Source organism: Pipra filicauda, unplaced genomic scaffold (assembly GCF_003945595.2).
Source record: "Pipra filicauda isolate LSUMZ 115617 unplaced genomic scaffold, ASM394559v2 scaffold282_size1924045_pilon, whole genome shotgun sequence".
Classification (NCBI taxonomy): domain Eukaryota; kingdom Metazoa; phylum Chordata; class Aves; order Passeriformes; family Pipridae; genus Pipra; species Pipra filicauda.
This window is the reverse complement of record NW_024104401.1, coordinates 1,080,212-1,095,172: the sequence shown is the minus strand read 5'-3', so window position 1 is coordinate 1,095,172 and position 14,961 is coordinate 1,080,212. Positions and strand designations below refer to the sequence as shown.

Here is a 14,961-nt window from a genome sequence, read left to right as displayed (position 1 = left end):
AACCCAGAAATGAACTTTTCATTCCAGGAATTAATAAAACGATTGAAGACTTTCAATACACCTGAGACCTGAGATTATACCCAAAAACTCCAAAGGGGATTTAGCTGTGAAACCCATGTGTTGAAAGGTGAAAGAGCACTTAAGGTGACACCTTAAACCTCTCCATCCTTATGACTTGCTGAAGAACAAATCTGAGCCACAGAAGAACCACAGAATGGTTTGGGTTGGAAGGGACTTTAAAGCTCATCCTGTTCCACCCCCTGCCATGGGCAGGGACACCTTCCATCAGACAATAGTAATTAAACCCCCAAGTTTACCTCACACAGACCAAAAGCACACCCTGTGCCTGTTCATTAGTCTGCACTTAGCCCAGACAAACTCTGAAAACCCAGCTCTCTGGGCAGAAAAACATTTCCCATTGCTGTGTGTACCTTAACACCTCCAGTATTCATGTTTTCAGATGAGTGAATGTTCTCTAAGCACCAGGGCCTGGAAGCTGTGGGGAGCTTCAGCCAAATCCCTCCCAGCCCCAAACAGAGCACTCCTTGTAGGCTCCTGCTGACAGGGCTGCAGATGTGCCAGCAACACTCATTTTTTTGTCTTTTAACTTCCTTCCAGGATGTCTCTCTCGGTCTCCATTTCCTCCACCTCCTTTCTCTTCCCCTTTGTCCGGGCACCTTCCCCTCCTGCAGCTAAAGTGGTGCAGTGAAACCCGAGCTGCTGCTGCTGGCACTGCTCCCCTTCAGCTGCTCCTGATGCTCAATTATTGCTTGTTTGGAAGCTGATCCATCCCTGAACAGCCCAGCAAAGCAAGGACAGCAGCAGCCAACACACTTGGGAAACTCTGTGGGTGCCCAGGTAAGGAGAGGAGGAGGAAGATGTCCAGGACAAGGACGGTGCCTGCAGACATGCTGGGTCTGTGCTGATTTAAGCAATGGCTGATTTAAGATGGGATAGTGGGAAGAAATCCTTCCCTGGGAGGGTGGGGAGGCCCTGGCACAGGTTGCCCAGAGAAGCTGTGGCTGCCCCATCCCTGGAAGTGTCCAAGGCCAGGCTGGACGGGGCTCGGAGCAACCTGGGCTGGTGGAAGGTGTCCCTGCCCATGGCAGGGGGTGGGATGAGATGAGCTTTAATGACCCTTCCAACCCAAACCCTTCTGTAATTCTATTAACTCCTGAGGTGTCACCTGCTGTGAGAGAAGGAGGTAACACAGCACACACAGAATTCCCAGTCAGAAATCCAGGAACTCAGCGGTGCTGAACTGGAACTTGCCAAGTTGAGTCTTAAACAGCAAAATACGGAAGCAGCAGGGAATGCAAAGATTTGGACACAAGTATGTGTGTCACTGTGTGCATGTCTACTTCATATTTTAACAATTTAGAGCTTTAAGATCGGAAGAGAACTTGACTGTAACACGCAATTTTGTCACCAGGGAAACACACGGATTGGGCTTTCAAGAGACATTAACTGTATATCCTCATTTACACAGTTTTACTCGTAATACCAAATATTTTCTACCCAGACTCTTTAATGCACTGTAATTGAAATCCCAAACATTTTCTGAATAAAATCTTTTTCACCTGAGGGCGATGTAGGAATTTTCCCAGCAGAAGGATGAGAGGGACCCAGGGCAGAACAAAGCAAAGCCAGTTCTTTTGAAGGAAGGTTTTTAAAAGCAGGGAAAGCGAGGCTTCAGGCTGCCAAGGCTCTCAGAGATGCTCACCTGAGCCTCCGGAGGGCCTCCTTCATCTCTAATCAGCAGCAGGTAGCTTTGTCCATCAACTACTATCTCCTTCTTGAATCTCCCACCTGTCACACAAAGCAGCTCGTTAGAGACAGCAAAGGCACAACACACACCACAGAAAAAGGCTTCACTTGTGGAAAAATGGGGTCCTCAAGGTCTTTTGCAATTAACCAAGTACTGTAATGTAAGCTGAGTTTATATGCACACACATAGGAATTACTTAAGAAAGGTAAGGCATGTACTTGCCTTTTTTATATATACATACAGATATATTTTATATATATATATGTAAGTAATAAGGATAATGTGGAGAAAAGCCAACGACTGCATTACAAACAATAACTCCCACGTCAGGTGTCCCTGGTTTTCATACATACGGTTGGAACACCTTATGTATCACCTTTGTTTTATATAATAGTGAGAAAAGTATCTCTAGGAAAGGTAAACATGGGACAGTTGTATACAAACAGTGTTGCCTATTATAACCAAAATCGGTTTCCTGTGGGGATCAGCATTTCCTCAAGGGAAGCCCAGTTCTTAGAGCACACATGGGATGTTATGGAAATGAGAGTTCTATATTCAAACACCACAGTTAGGGGAAAATACCAGACACGTGTTAGACAAAGAAGCTACAATGGTGGTACCTCTGCAGAGATGTGCTAAACTAACGGAGAATGTCGTGCTGCTGACTCAGGATGGACCCCAGACCTGCTCTGCACAGCCAGATAAAGAGTGGAGCTGGAGCCTTCAAGCACATCCCAGCCCTGCCCCTGCTGTTCAGGGAGATGCAGAGCACTGGGTGCTTTGAACACCAAAGAGGCACCGACCCCAAAGCCGAGGCACCTGCTCCTGCTCCCTCCCCTGGCTCGGGGGACTCCAGGCCTGACCCCAGGGCAGGCTTGGAATTGCCTCCCTGGGGGCTAAAAGCCTATTTTGGGCACTCTGCTGTGTCCCTTCAAAATGACAAATCCCGTTGAGGGCTGCTGGTGTGACTGAGCCTAAGCCAGGATTAGCAACCGTGGCCTAAGTACTTGGGAGGCATTTAGGCTCCTCTCCTGGAAGCAAACCCACTCTTAAGTCCCCACCTAAGACCCAAAGTCCCCAAGGGCCTCCTGCTTAGCGAGACCCAAGCTCACAGCTGAGCTGTTCACGTTGAGATAAAACACTTCTATCAACACACCCTAAACCTCTTCCTTCATCCCTCTTTTTTTAAACTGGAATTGTTTCTAATTTGAACCCCAATTCCCAACCACACACTTTAAAACTTGTCACACTACCAAAACACCACCTTGAAACATGTGGTAGGCAAGTAAGTCAGCAAATACAGGGTAATGCTGAGCCTCAAAACACAACAATTTGCACAAAAATTGCTGCCTTAGGGGAACACCACACTGCCTTAAACCCACCATTCCCCAGCCCAACCACAACAGCAGCTCTCAAACCAAGATCAATTCACAGTTCAGCTCTGTGCAATATTTAAGCATCTTTAAACACACTTTGTGTTTAATAAAAGATGTAGGAATGGGGCTGGTGGTTGTGGTTTTCTGCTGGGGTTTTTTTGTTGTTGCTGTTTGTGGGTTTGGGGTTTTTTAAAAACCTTTTCTTTATAAAGCTACCCTATCATTATTACTCTATTAGCTGTACTAAACATGCAACAATTAGGACTATCACATTTCTGGTTGTTTAATGGCACAGGAGCAGGAGAGCTACATATAGATTTTCATTTCACTCACAAACTGGATTTCAATTTTGCCTTCGCAGATCCAGTGGCAGATAAATATATATCATTAGTGAACTTGAAAAGAACAATCAACCGTAAAGCTTGTAAAGGAAAACCAGTCTCGGCTCTCAGGAACTGGATTTCTGTTAATCAGACCATTATTTCTATATGTTGTCAATTAATTGCACGTGCTTCACACTGAAGTGTTAAACAAGATGAATTACTTAATATAGAGCCCTCCAGGGAGGCTCTTGAAAGCTGTAAGTAACAATGGCAAGGCAGTATAGACGTGATTGGAGAGTGAAAGTTCTGCCTAATTGCCATTTCCTATTTCCTTTTTTTGAGCACTGAAAGTTCACCCAGATAATTATGAAATACCACGAACTGCATGTGGTTCAGGGCCAACTTATAACTCCCCTGGTCAACAGGACGCCTTGCAAGTCTCACTGTATCTTCAGAGAAGGCACAGACAAGGGGAAATAAAACACTTAGGCAGAGAATTGAAAAATATTCAAGTGTATATGCCCTGATCAAATGTGAGCACTAAGATTTATTCTTCTTGGTCACTACTGATTTGGGTGGTGAGAGCAACTTGGAGAAGGGTACTATGTCTAAAAAATACAGTCTAAAGTTATCCAACAGCTCTTTTCCTGCAGGAATCCACACTAAATGACCAGGCTTGTGGACCTGCTCCGTGCCTTCCCCCAAAGCACTGTGTGTGGAGCTCGGCACAACCCCAACATATTGTTATTTCCAGTATTAAATTCAGATCTTGACATGCTGCCCCACTTCACCAGGACTGTCACACAGTCAGTTCAAATCTACTCAAGTGGCTCCTTCATCCTTAAAAGCTGGATATGCTCATTAGCTGGAACAGTCACATCCTCACACATCCTCCATTTCTGTTTGGGTTTAGGTATTTCATGATAAATAGTTTAAATTTAATACCCCCCAACCAAACTCTTTAAAGAATGACCTGCATTTCCATTCTGTACTCAATATTTCAAATCAAATCTGAAGATCCAGAAATGTAACAGCAAACTCACGCTCATCCCTCAAGTAAGAAGCATTTTATGCAAATCTCAGCTCACAGCAGGATGCATCCCTAACAACCTCTGTGTCTACAGCATTATGGAGCCCTTTTCATGAGCACACCACAAAATTAGGAGCTGCACAGGACAGAGATTGAGAGAACCTCTCTCAGTATCAAGAATTTACACAAACAAAGGCATAAACAGTGAAGAATATACAGAGCAAGGCTGTACCCTGCAGATATCTGTGACTGCAGGATTAAGGCAAACAATAAACTGACTCTGCCTCTGACTCGAGCCTTGATGAGACCCATCACTGGTTTGGGGAAACCAAAGCAGGGCCAGGGCAGTGATTCTGGGATGGTTCAGTTTGGACAGCACCACGGTCATTGTTTTTAAAAACTTACATTTCTGGAGTTTGTAAAGCACCAGAGGGAAAGAGGAATCAGAGAGATCAGCCAGTTCAAATATTGAATTACAGCAGCCTGTAAATACGTCAGGATGTCTCCCACGGCTACAAGACAGGCCTGTGCTCTCCTCAACATCCCTGTGCGTGATGGAGCCACGAATTACTGCCTGAACCAGCGACACCCAGAACAAAGAAATGACCTTCTCAGCTTAAAGGAGGAGCTCCAAACCCACAGCACTGTTCCCACGGGAGGCACTCGCTCTGCTCTAGTCCCATCAGTGTTGTTCCACACGCAGCTTTTTAATGAGGGGATCTCCCAGCTGGCAGATGTACCTGGGAGGTCACAGGGACACAGGCAGCCTGCAGCACGGCTCCAGGGACCTGCACCGCTCCTGCCAGGGCACCACAGGCACAGGAAAGCATGTTATTCCCAATTTTCCAGGGCTAGAACATCATCTGTTCACACAAACGTGTACTGAATCTTGCAGCAGGTGGCAAACATCACTGCTGTGCCCAAAGCCACCAGCACAGGGAGTGGGACATCTGAGAACACCATCAACCTCCCGCTCTCCCAGGTGCATCTGCCCAGATTCCTGCTATAAAACACCCCACAGAAATATACAGCTTTGATCAATACAAAGCTGAATAAATTCTGTGCATCAGCAATTTACAGCCTGGCCTGAAGCCCCAGCACAAATCAGAGCACAGGGCTGGGGGGATCAACAAAAGCCTCCTAATCTCATTTTCATGCACGACGCTCTCTAGGTTAGTGCTCAGAACCAGCACTAGGGCAAAAATTATCCAGGAAGAACTGATATTAACTGTAAACACAGCACACATCTGTAATCAAAGGTGCTGTATATTACAAAAGCTGGCTGTTACATGGGGAATTCCAGGGCTGAAGGCTTTAATCCAGCTCTGACAGCCTGGCTGGGAGCTGGTCCACTGAGGAATTGCTCAGCGGAGCAGCCGCTGATTTTCATCCCGTATCCCCAGGCCCCACTGCACTCACCAGGCTCTCCACTCAAGCACATTGCCACGGGGATGAAGATATTTGGCCATATGAGGAAGATAAATTCGGGGGGCTGGCCGCAAACAAACCCAGGTGGCAGCTGAACGTCTGCTCTGGCAGGGCGAGGCAGGGGGTGGGACTGCAGCAGCTCTGAAGCCTGGATTTCATATTCCCAATGACACGTGCATTCTGACAGCAGCAGCCAGTTGTCTTACACATGCACACTCTCTCCCTTTTTGTTCCTCAGAAGATGGGAAAGAGTGCCAAGAATCAGGTTCCTCTTCAGGGAACCACGTTAAGAAAACCTCCATTCAAACCTAGTGGCCTTCTTGTTTGCTAGTCCAAGATTTTTATTCAAACAAACTACTTTAAAAATGTTTCCCCCCAAAAGCATATTACTACAAGGATGCAAACCCCACAAGAAGGATTAAAACTAAATTTACACGTGGTTGAGCTGGGTCGAGTGTTTAACCACAGAAGTGCAAAGACTGGGGAACCACCACTCTCACATGAGACTAAATCTGCAAGCAGATCCCTGCAGCGGGTTCCCAGGAGAGCACCTGGGTAAAAAAAACCCAAAAAACCAACAAAAGCAACCTAGATTGAGCCCTTCAAACCCCACCATCTGCTCCTCCCAGCGGGTCTAGGACACAGTTTAGGAGATACATGGATAGGTCTCCTGAAGTATGGAGCCATACCCCGTTACAGCAAGGTACCCCACAGGCACCATGTGTGATGCAGTATCACAGCACACAGACAACCTTTTCTTTACATAAAAACTGGCATGGAAGCACTGATACACGACCTTGCAATTCCGTGGCAAGAGGGCTTACTGCTGGAATTTCAGAAGCAGGTGCAATGACATTTACCAACTTAATTTTGAGATATAATCACTGATGTGTTTTCAGTGCCCCCCCCCCCCCCCCCCCGAGGGTCCCCAGAACCTGGTGGTGATTTCAAAGGAGATCAACTCAATTTTAAGCCTTTAAGGATTCAGGAAAAAGGTTTATACTTAAAATAAATAAATAAATAAATGAAATTAGCTACTCAAGTTGCACAGAATCAGAGGCCAAATTTAATGCCATTTAATAGGGGTTGGATGGAAAATGGAAAGGTGGGAGGTTCCATGCTGAGGACAAATAGAAGCAGTTATGCTGAATGCTGTTTTTCAGAGGTCTGTGGTCTCAATTCCAAGCAGCAGAGGATGTAACTGGTAGAGCAGTGCAGCCCTGACCCACCTGACTGGCACTGCAACTTCAGGAAACAAGGGACAGAGTGACATCCTACTGCCACCCACTCTTGGCTCAACACCAGCCAGTGGGCAGGACATAGGCAGCAGTGCCTCCCATTAACCTTAAACAGCTGCAACAAGCACCTAAAGAAACAGAAACCCCAAAACCCCCGTGGTGTTTCACAGGCCAGTATGGAGAGAGCAATTATTGCAGCCAACCCCACGTTATTGCACACAAATGCAGTTAAGAGACATTTGGGTGCAGGGAGGGAATAATTCCCCAGCAGAGTCTCTCTCTGCAAGAACAACGTGGCAAAAGGAGAAGCCAAAAGTACAGTGAACTTCATCCTCTGGCCATCCAAGGCCAGGCTGGACAGGGCTTGGAGCAACCTGGGCTGGTGGAAGGTGTCCTTGACCATGGCAGGGGTGGGACTGGGTGGGCTTTGAGGTCCCTTCCAACCCATTCTGTGATTCCATGGTGAACAGGCTGAGATTAGATCCAATGTTATATCTCAAACAGAGGGAGAGGAAGGGACCAATTAACCCCCAAGATAAATGAGAAAACAGCAGAGCCAGCCTGGGAGCAATTACATTTCCTTCATTCCATGGAGAGGGGAGCAGAGCAGTGCACGTGCTACTTTCACTATAAAGCTTCCTGCCCTCAGTGCAGACTGTGTTAAGCCAATTAGAATAAAAGCACTGTCCTGTGAGTGCAGACACAGAGGTAAAACCACCCTGTCCTCATCAAGTGACTCCTCTGAAAAATGAAGGACGATACCAAAGCAAGTTTCTGTGGGAGCTTCACCCCTCACACATGCAGCTTATTAACAGCCTGGAAGATGGAAGTAACACAGGCTACTTAATTTCTAGATAATGAAGCAGGAGGAACTGCAATTATCTTAGAAAATTGGACTGTACTTCAACGTGACCATAACGAGTTGGAAAAATAGAGGGGAGAAACAAAAGCAGCATCACAGGGCCAAATGGAGGGACCAACTCCCTGCAGAGAGATGGGGCAGGATGGAAAAACCCTCTGGCAGTGCAGAGAAGCAGCTGGGAATTCCTTGTCCTAGCCCGTGTCACCATCCCAACCTCAGCCTGCACAGCCTGGGTAGGGCACCACGTGGAAGATAAGGACCAAAAAGGTGTGCCTAGAAAATACCCAGTAAGAAAAATAAGCGTATTTCACTGACAGCAGGTGCAGAGTGTTCCTTACACATCACACCCACTAACTGTATACACACTGCAAGTCTCATTTTAAAAGCTTATTTTTATCAAGCCAGCTGGAGACAAACAAAACCCAGAGTCAGCTTCTCTGGGCAGGATGTGACACCACTTTAGTACACTCCTACCTGTCTCCATCACCAGCCTTTTCAAGTGTTAAAAGCTGACACCCCAAACCAGCACTTTCCAAACAAAGCTCCTCACAGAGTCAGCCCCGTGCTCTCTTTTGCTGCAGTTCTTTAAAAGTTGCCTTATCACACATTTCATCTTCCAGACAAACCCACCCTACACCTTTTTAATCTAACACATAATTCAGCTGCTCAAAATTTCTGCTTGACTTCACAAACTTCCAACATAATTTCAAAGATTTTAACCTAATTACTAACAAACCTAAACAGCATAACCAAGATAGGCCAAAAACTTAACTCCTAAAAGCACTGAACCACAGATTCCAAGCCCTTTTTTACCTTTCTTTTTTTAAATATCCTTTGCTTTTTATACATAGTTTATAGCCAGCTTCTATAACACTGTCCTTTCATTACAGTTTAACATCACAAATAGAAACCCTGAAGTTAGAACTGGACTTAGCTGTGATCATGCTATAATCTGTCCTCCCCAAAATGGGTACTAACACAGTGACATCCTGTGCAAATCAACGAGACCGCTGAGAATTCATCACACTGTGAATAAAATCAGCTCCCTCCCATTCCCTGCCTTCTGATACAACTTCCCAAAGCAACAACAGATTTAAAGGAAGGCGGAAATTTAATTCATTTAACTGAGAAATTAAATACAAGCTGAACAAGAAACATGTTCAAAGAACACACTAAGATTTGGCTTTGGGATCAAGAGTGATATAATGGGCCACATTCAGAAATACACCCAGGAGTAATATTTGAAAAACAAAGTGGGAGGGAGGTCCTTCTTCCAGCAGCAGCCACTCCAAACTGGCTGCTGACTCAGCAGCAGAAAGCAGGGAGAACTGGAGAGCTGGAATCCTGGAATCACACAGTGAGGTTGGAGAAGCCCTCCAAGATTAAGTCCAACAACTGACCCAGCACTGCCAAAGCCACCACTAAACCACGTCCCCAAGTGCCACATACCACGTTTTGGGAACACTTCCAGGGATGGTGACTCCACCCCTGCCCTGGGCAGCCTGTTCTGATGCTCGACAACACTTCGGGTGAAGAAATTTCCCCTAATATCCAATTTAACCTTCCCTGGCACAGGTTGAGGACGTTTCCCCTCATCCTATTGCTTGTTACTCGGGAGAAGCCACTTGTATTGCTATTAAGAGCAGCTACAAATCTGCATTACAGTTTTAACTGGGGACACAACATTCCAAGGAGCCTTTTAGGAGAAGGGCACAAATCCTAAAGACGCTACTCATCCAAACCTTGGAGTATTCAAGGTGCAACATGTTAAAGACATCACCTTAAACAGCTCAAAAAGGGAAGCCCCCTTTGTAGGAAACTGCTTCTTCAGCACCTTCTGCCCAGGAAAAGAGCAAATTCTTGAGTTCTTCCTTTAATTACCAGAGTTCCTTATTTAGGTGACACTTGAAACAGTTGCCAACTCAACGGCTGGAACAGAGAGGTTTTCAAAGGATTCTCCAACCCACACAGGCAGTCCCAGGAGGAGGAGGAGGAGAGGGAAGGGCTCCAGAGGGGAGGGGGCAGAATACATAAACATTTTGTGTCTTTTATGCTAAGCCTGAAAGGCTCCAAAAGCCCAGGAGAGCCCACTGCAGCAGCACTTTAAAAGGATCAAAAAGAGACAAGTGTTGTTTTATATCTGGGTGTCAGCATGAAATGCCAAATAAAAATAATCAGCCAATCCTGTTTGAAAAGAATGGAAGACAAAGAACTGGAAATAGGTAATTTTGAAACACGTGCCTCAAGTCATCCCTGTTCCCTGCACACATGTGGGTTTACACACAGGAAAACTACTCAGGTACCTTCAGCTGCCTCAAAGTGCTGCAGGAGCTCGTGAAACACTGAAAGGATCTGTAAACAAAAAGCTTGTAAACACTGAAATCAAAGTGGAAAATTTCAGCTTCCCTGAGTTTTGTAGCTCAAGAACTTCAAAACGTGACTTTAAGGTTAATGTGGTTTTTTTGAACTCCTGTGCACTTGGCATTCTTGCAAAATCTCCCTGTACAAGCACATAAACAGGCCCGATGTCAGTATATGACCGTGTGTGATGGTCACTTTCTGGAATTCCAAAAAATCATGAATGAAAAAGCAAGAGTTTCCAAGAAAAGCACCTAAATACACCCTCAGGGGACACATTTCCCTGCTCTTCATTTGCATTTCAGCCAGCTGCTTGCTGAGAACAGAGAGCACAGATTAGTCTGGGGCACATCCTCTCTTTATTCAGGAGAGATCAAATTGGGGTGTTTACTAAATATGGCCTTCCTACTTATTTGAAAAAATATTAACTGGATAAAAATAGCCAGCGGCTTCTGTAAAGAGACTGGCAACCTTAGGAAACTAATTGTTCCCAGCAGGAAGGATTACATGAATCACAGGGAGAAGGGAACAAGAGTCAGAGCTACAGAAGGGAAAACTGTCCAATTCTGCTGCAGCTCCCATGTTCTCTTCATCCCAAAACACCGAACTGTGAGGCCCAAGGGATCCCAGAATCCCAAAGGGTTTGGCTTGGAAGGGACCTCCCACTATCCCAGGTTGCTCCAAGCCCTGTCCAGCCTGGCCTGGTCCTTTTTTTAACATTTCTTTTTTCCCAGAAGCAGCTCCATTCTTGGATTCAGCCCAGCAAGGGAAGCATCAGACCTGACTGAAGCCACCTGGAAGGTCATCCCAGTTAATAGATTGTGCTTGAACTTTCTGCACAGATATTGTGTAAGAGTCTGTAACCAGACAAAATCTCTTAAGAGGATGGGAAGGAAAGCAGCTGAAATTTTAAAGCAGTCTGCCTCAATCCTCCTTGCATAATTACCCTTTGCTGGGGAAGAATGGGACAGAAATAGTTACTAGAGACAATAAATTGAAAAACATGGACATCCATCCCCCAAGATGTAATTTCTACGTAGAATCAGAATCCTTTAGGTTGGAAAAGACCTTTAAGATTGTTGATACGTGTCTTTGTTACAGGCTGGGAACTTATTTTCGTGATGCTTCCATTACATTCTTCAAAGGGAAGGCTGAAGGTGACACTTGGTTTAGCATTTTAATAATAACCACGACCATTCCTGCTATTTTATGACCATTTCATGACCATTCCTGCCATTCAAGTGATACACTGTTCACTGTGCTTCTGAAAAAAAGTTATTTGGTGAAAGCTGTAATAGTATAAAATTATTTTTAGGTCAAATTTGGAGAGAAAGTAAATGCTCACAGCTTTCTGGAGAACACCATTAAAGGCTTTATTCCGTACCTCTTACTGGGGGAAAATTTCATTTTTATTACAAGTTCCTCCACACACAGGAGATGAAACCTCACTGACTGCAACAGCTACTTGCTGCCTCGAGTCAGGGTGCTGGATGGGTTTTATGCCTTTGGAAACACAGATCCTATTTACTCCACATAAAAAAAAAAAAATAAATCTTAAATATATCCCAAAGTACATGGAGGAAAAAACCCTCCTTTTTCCTCATCCCAGCTGAGACATCTTGGACAATTCATCTGCCTTTTTTTTTTTATTACACTCACTGGAAAAAAAGTACTGAGATAATAATGATATGACTTAAGATATTCACAGACACAGCAGAGGCGTGGAAAAGCCTTTAAGTCATGTTTCACACCTCGGTGGCTTTTTGGGAACAAAGCCCGAACAGCAACAGAATCTCCTGACACTCCCCATTCCTGTCAACCTCAGCTCACCTTGGTCTGCAAAGAACTCAGCCTCAAATTCCACACCCAGCCCTGGGCTCACTCTGTTCCTACAGGCACAATTCCATTTTAGCTGGGGGAAAAGAAAGACCCCAGGCTTCACACACCTCATCTCCTGTTTCAGCATGTCACACACCCAGCAGCAGGAGTGTTTCTTCCAATCACTTGGAAGGTACTTAGAAGATAAAAAGTCACTAGGATTCCCTATTTCCCATCATTTCCTTGTTGTACCATCACAGAAAAAAACCTGGAAGTCCCAGACTCCTGAGATTCCCACTCACTGCAGGGTAACACATCACTTCTTTCCTTACATCCAAATCCACCTGATTTTAAATGTGTCACACAGGAGCACAGCTATTTGCATCCTAAATATGCAAAGCAAGAGTCTAAAAGCAAACTTTCTTCCTAACAAACCCTTATACTTCGAGAAAACAAAGGTTTTCATGCTATGAACACACCAGGGCCTAAAACGAGTTCTGAACAGAAATCAAAGGTAGTCCAGACAGTGAGAGAAAACTGCTTTACCCCTTAACTGAGTCCTCCTCTTGGAGGGGAGGTGGTGTCGGGCAGCAAGAGAAATATCTCACCTTAAAGGGCTGAAGGAAACTGGAAACCACCTTCACATAAAATTCATTTACTGGAACACTGCAGCTGCCTCCAAGGGCTCCAGGAGACCCCGGACCTGGCTGGTTGAGGGATGGTCTCATGGCAACTGGAGCCAAGGAGAGCACAAAGAGCAGTCCCTGACCCTAATCACCACCTCCACGTGGAGCAAGAGCCATGACTGTACCCACTGGGTACTCACTGCACGATGCCTGACAAACTGAGCTGTCAGGAAGCCATTCTCAGTCAGGGAACTTGGGGTCTTCTTCCCTAATCAAGCAGCTGACACCTCAATGTCCCATATCCATCCCTTCTTTAGCAGCTGAACAACCCAGCACATTTACCACCCCTCAGCAGAGGAAAAGAGGTCTGCAAGGTAAAGGATGACACTTTGCCTGCTGTGTGGGACTGTGCCTGGATGACCTGGAAGTGTCCAAGGCCAGGCTGGACAGGGCTTGGAGCAACCTGATCTAGGGAGGGTGTCCCTGCCCAGGGCAGGGGGTGGGACTGGGGGGGCTTTAAGGTCCTTCCAAACCCACACCATCCTGAGATTCTATGACAAAGAACAGAAACACTCACAAACCACCACTACAGGTATTACTAAGGATGGGTTATATGGGTTGTATCTCCTTCAGTATTAACTTGATTAGAAATCTGCCCTTATCCCTCACACAAGGCAAATTAAAGCTCTTAAATATTCCAGTTTTCCTTCTGCTAATGAAATGCAGCAGTGTCATTAGTGAGGCTTGTCAGCTACACTTACGTGCAAAGAAATGATTTGACACTGCTTTTGTCATCTAATCCTTCCAGGAAAAACAGTCAGAACGTCACTGTAAATAAAAATCCTTCAAGACAAAGAGGACAGATGGCAACACTCCCAAGGAATACCACCCAAAATATTCATCCTACAGGAGGAGAGGGCTGCCAGCCCTGGGAACAGCCAATAGATCGGAGTCTTGCAAGGAGAAAACAGCCCAAAATATTTTCTGTTTGTGCAGAGACGCTGAGATACTGATTTTTGCTGAAGGGTTGCTGTAAACTGGTGGATCTGCCCCTCACATCACCATTTCTCACTCTCAGCATCCAGAACCAGGATCTACACATAGCTTTGGGGAGAGGCTCCATTATTATTATCAATCATTATCAGTTCTAGCTACAAAGCAGCAAAAGCATTTCAGGCAAACTTAGAAACTGGAAGCCTTCACTGTTGCTGCAATACCACACAGAAAAAAGCCTTGTCCATCCCTCCCTTTCCCTTTCCTCCCACTTTAACTACAATTCCAGGTTGTTAAAACGTCAACTGTTGAGCTGAACAGCTTCCTCTGGTAAGAGTTAATTAGGAACAAATGTTATCAGAGATGCATGAAGCTACAAACTACTGCTGAGGAGACAACTACAGCAAGAGACAAAAACAGTGAGATGTACTAAAGACTTGAAATCAAAAGGAAACAACTCAAAATGATACACAAAACAAGGGGAAAATGCTCTAGTACAGAAACCACCGTCTGTCCCTTCCAAAGGAGAGCTGCCATGGAGACAATGTATAGTTACCTGCATCCATATCTGCAAAGAATGGAACAGCCAGTAAGGAAAAGAAGGAACCAGAAATTCAGTGTCTCAGAGTTGGATTTAAAAGTTCATAAGGAGAACAGATAAAGAAAAATAATCAAAAAAAAGTATTTATTCTAAGACACACCTTGATAAGGTGCTATGCTATGATATTTTTGGATTAATGTTAAACACTACAGCATACAAATTCATTTGCTATGCTATGAGAACATTAAAAAAAAGTCAAGACTAAATACTTAATACATTAAACAATGAACAAATTATATCTTTAGTTTAAGCTCATGAAGTTGTTTTATTCTCCCCAAATCCCAATTGTGCAGAAATCCTATACTACAGACAGTGACTTTCAACAGTCCAACTGAAAGCAGCAGCACCACTGAGAGCAGTCAGCTCCTCTCCACCAGGACTGAGTCTCCCATAAGGACACATCCTGGGGGCCAGAGTATTTAAGGATGCTCCGGAGCTACGGAACAGCTCCGACTATATCGTCGTGCATACTGAGCTCAGTCTGGAGAACTCCAGGAGAAATCTCCACGAATTCTGAAACAGCAAATGAGATCCTTTGCT

The 14,961-nt window shown here is 45.1% G+C and overlaps 1 protein-coding gene across 10 annotated transcripts in view; it reads right to left on the bottom strand.

The window, feature by feature from the left end:
• AGAP1 (ArfGAP with GTPase domain, ankyrin repeat and PH domain 1) overlaps positions 1 to 14,961 on the bottom strand; it is a 314,556-nt gene that overhangs the window by 195,894 nt on the left and 103,701 nt on the right. For 7 of the 10 annotated variants that reach the window (XM_027735152.2, XM_027735158.2, XM_027735157.2 and 4 more), the window contains exons 4-5: positions 14,377 to 14,388; positions 1,724 to 1,809 (exon numbers count right to left, since the gene is read on the bottom strand). In XM_027735152.2, the coding sequence (XP_027590953.1) occupies positions 1,724 to 1,809; positions 14,377 to 14,388 (98 nt within the window). The remainder of the gene's footprint in view (positions 1 to 1,723; positions 1,810 to 14,376; positions 14,389 to 14,961) is intronic. The other 3 variants (XM_027735153.2, XM_027735155.2, XM_027735159.2) reach the window with 1 other exon arrangement.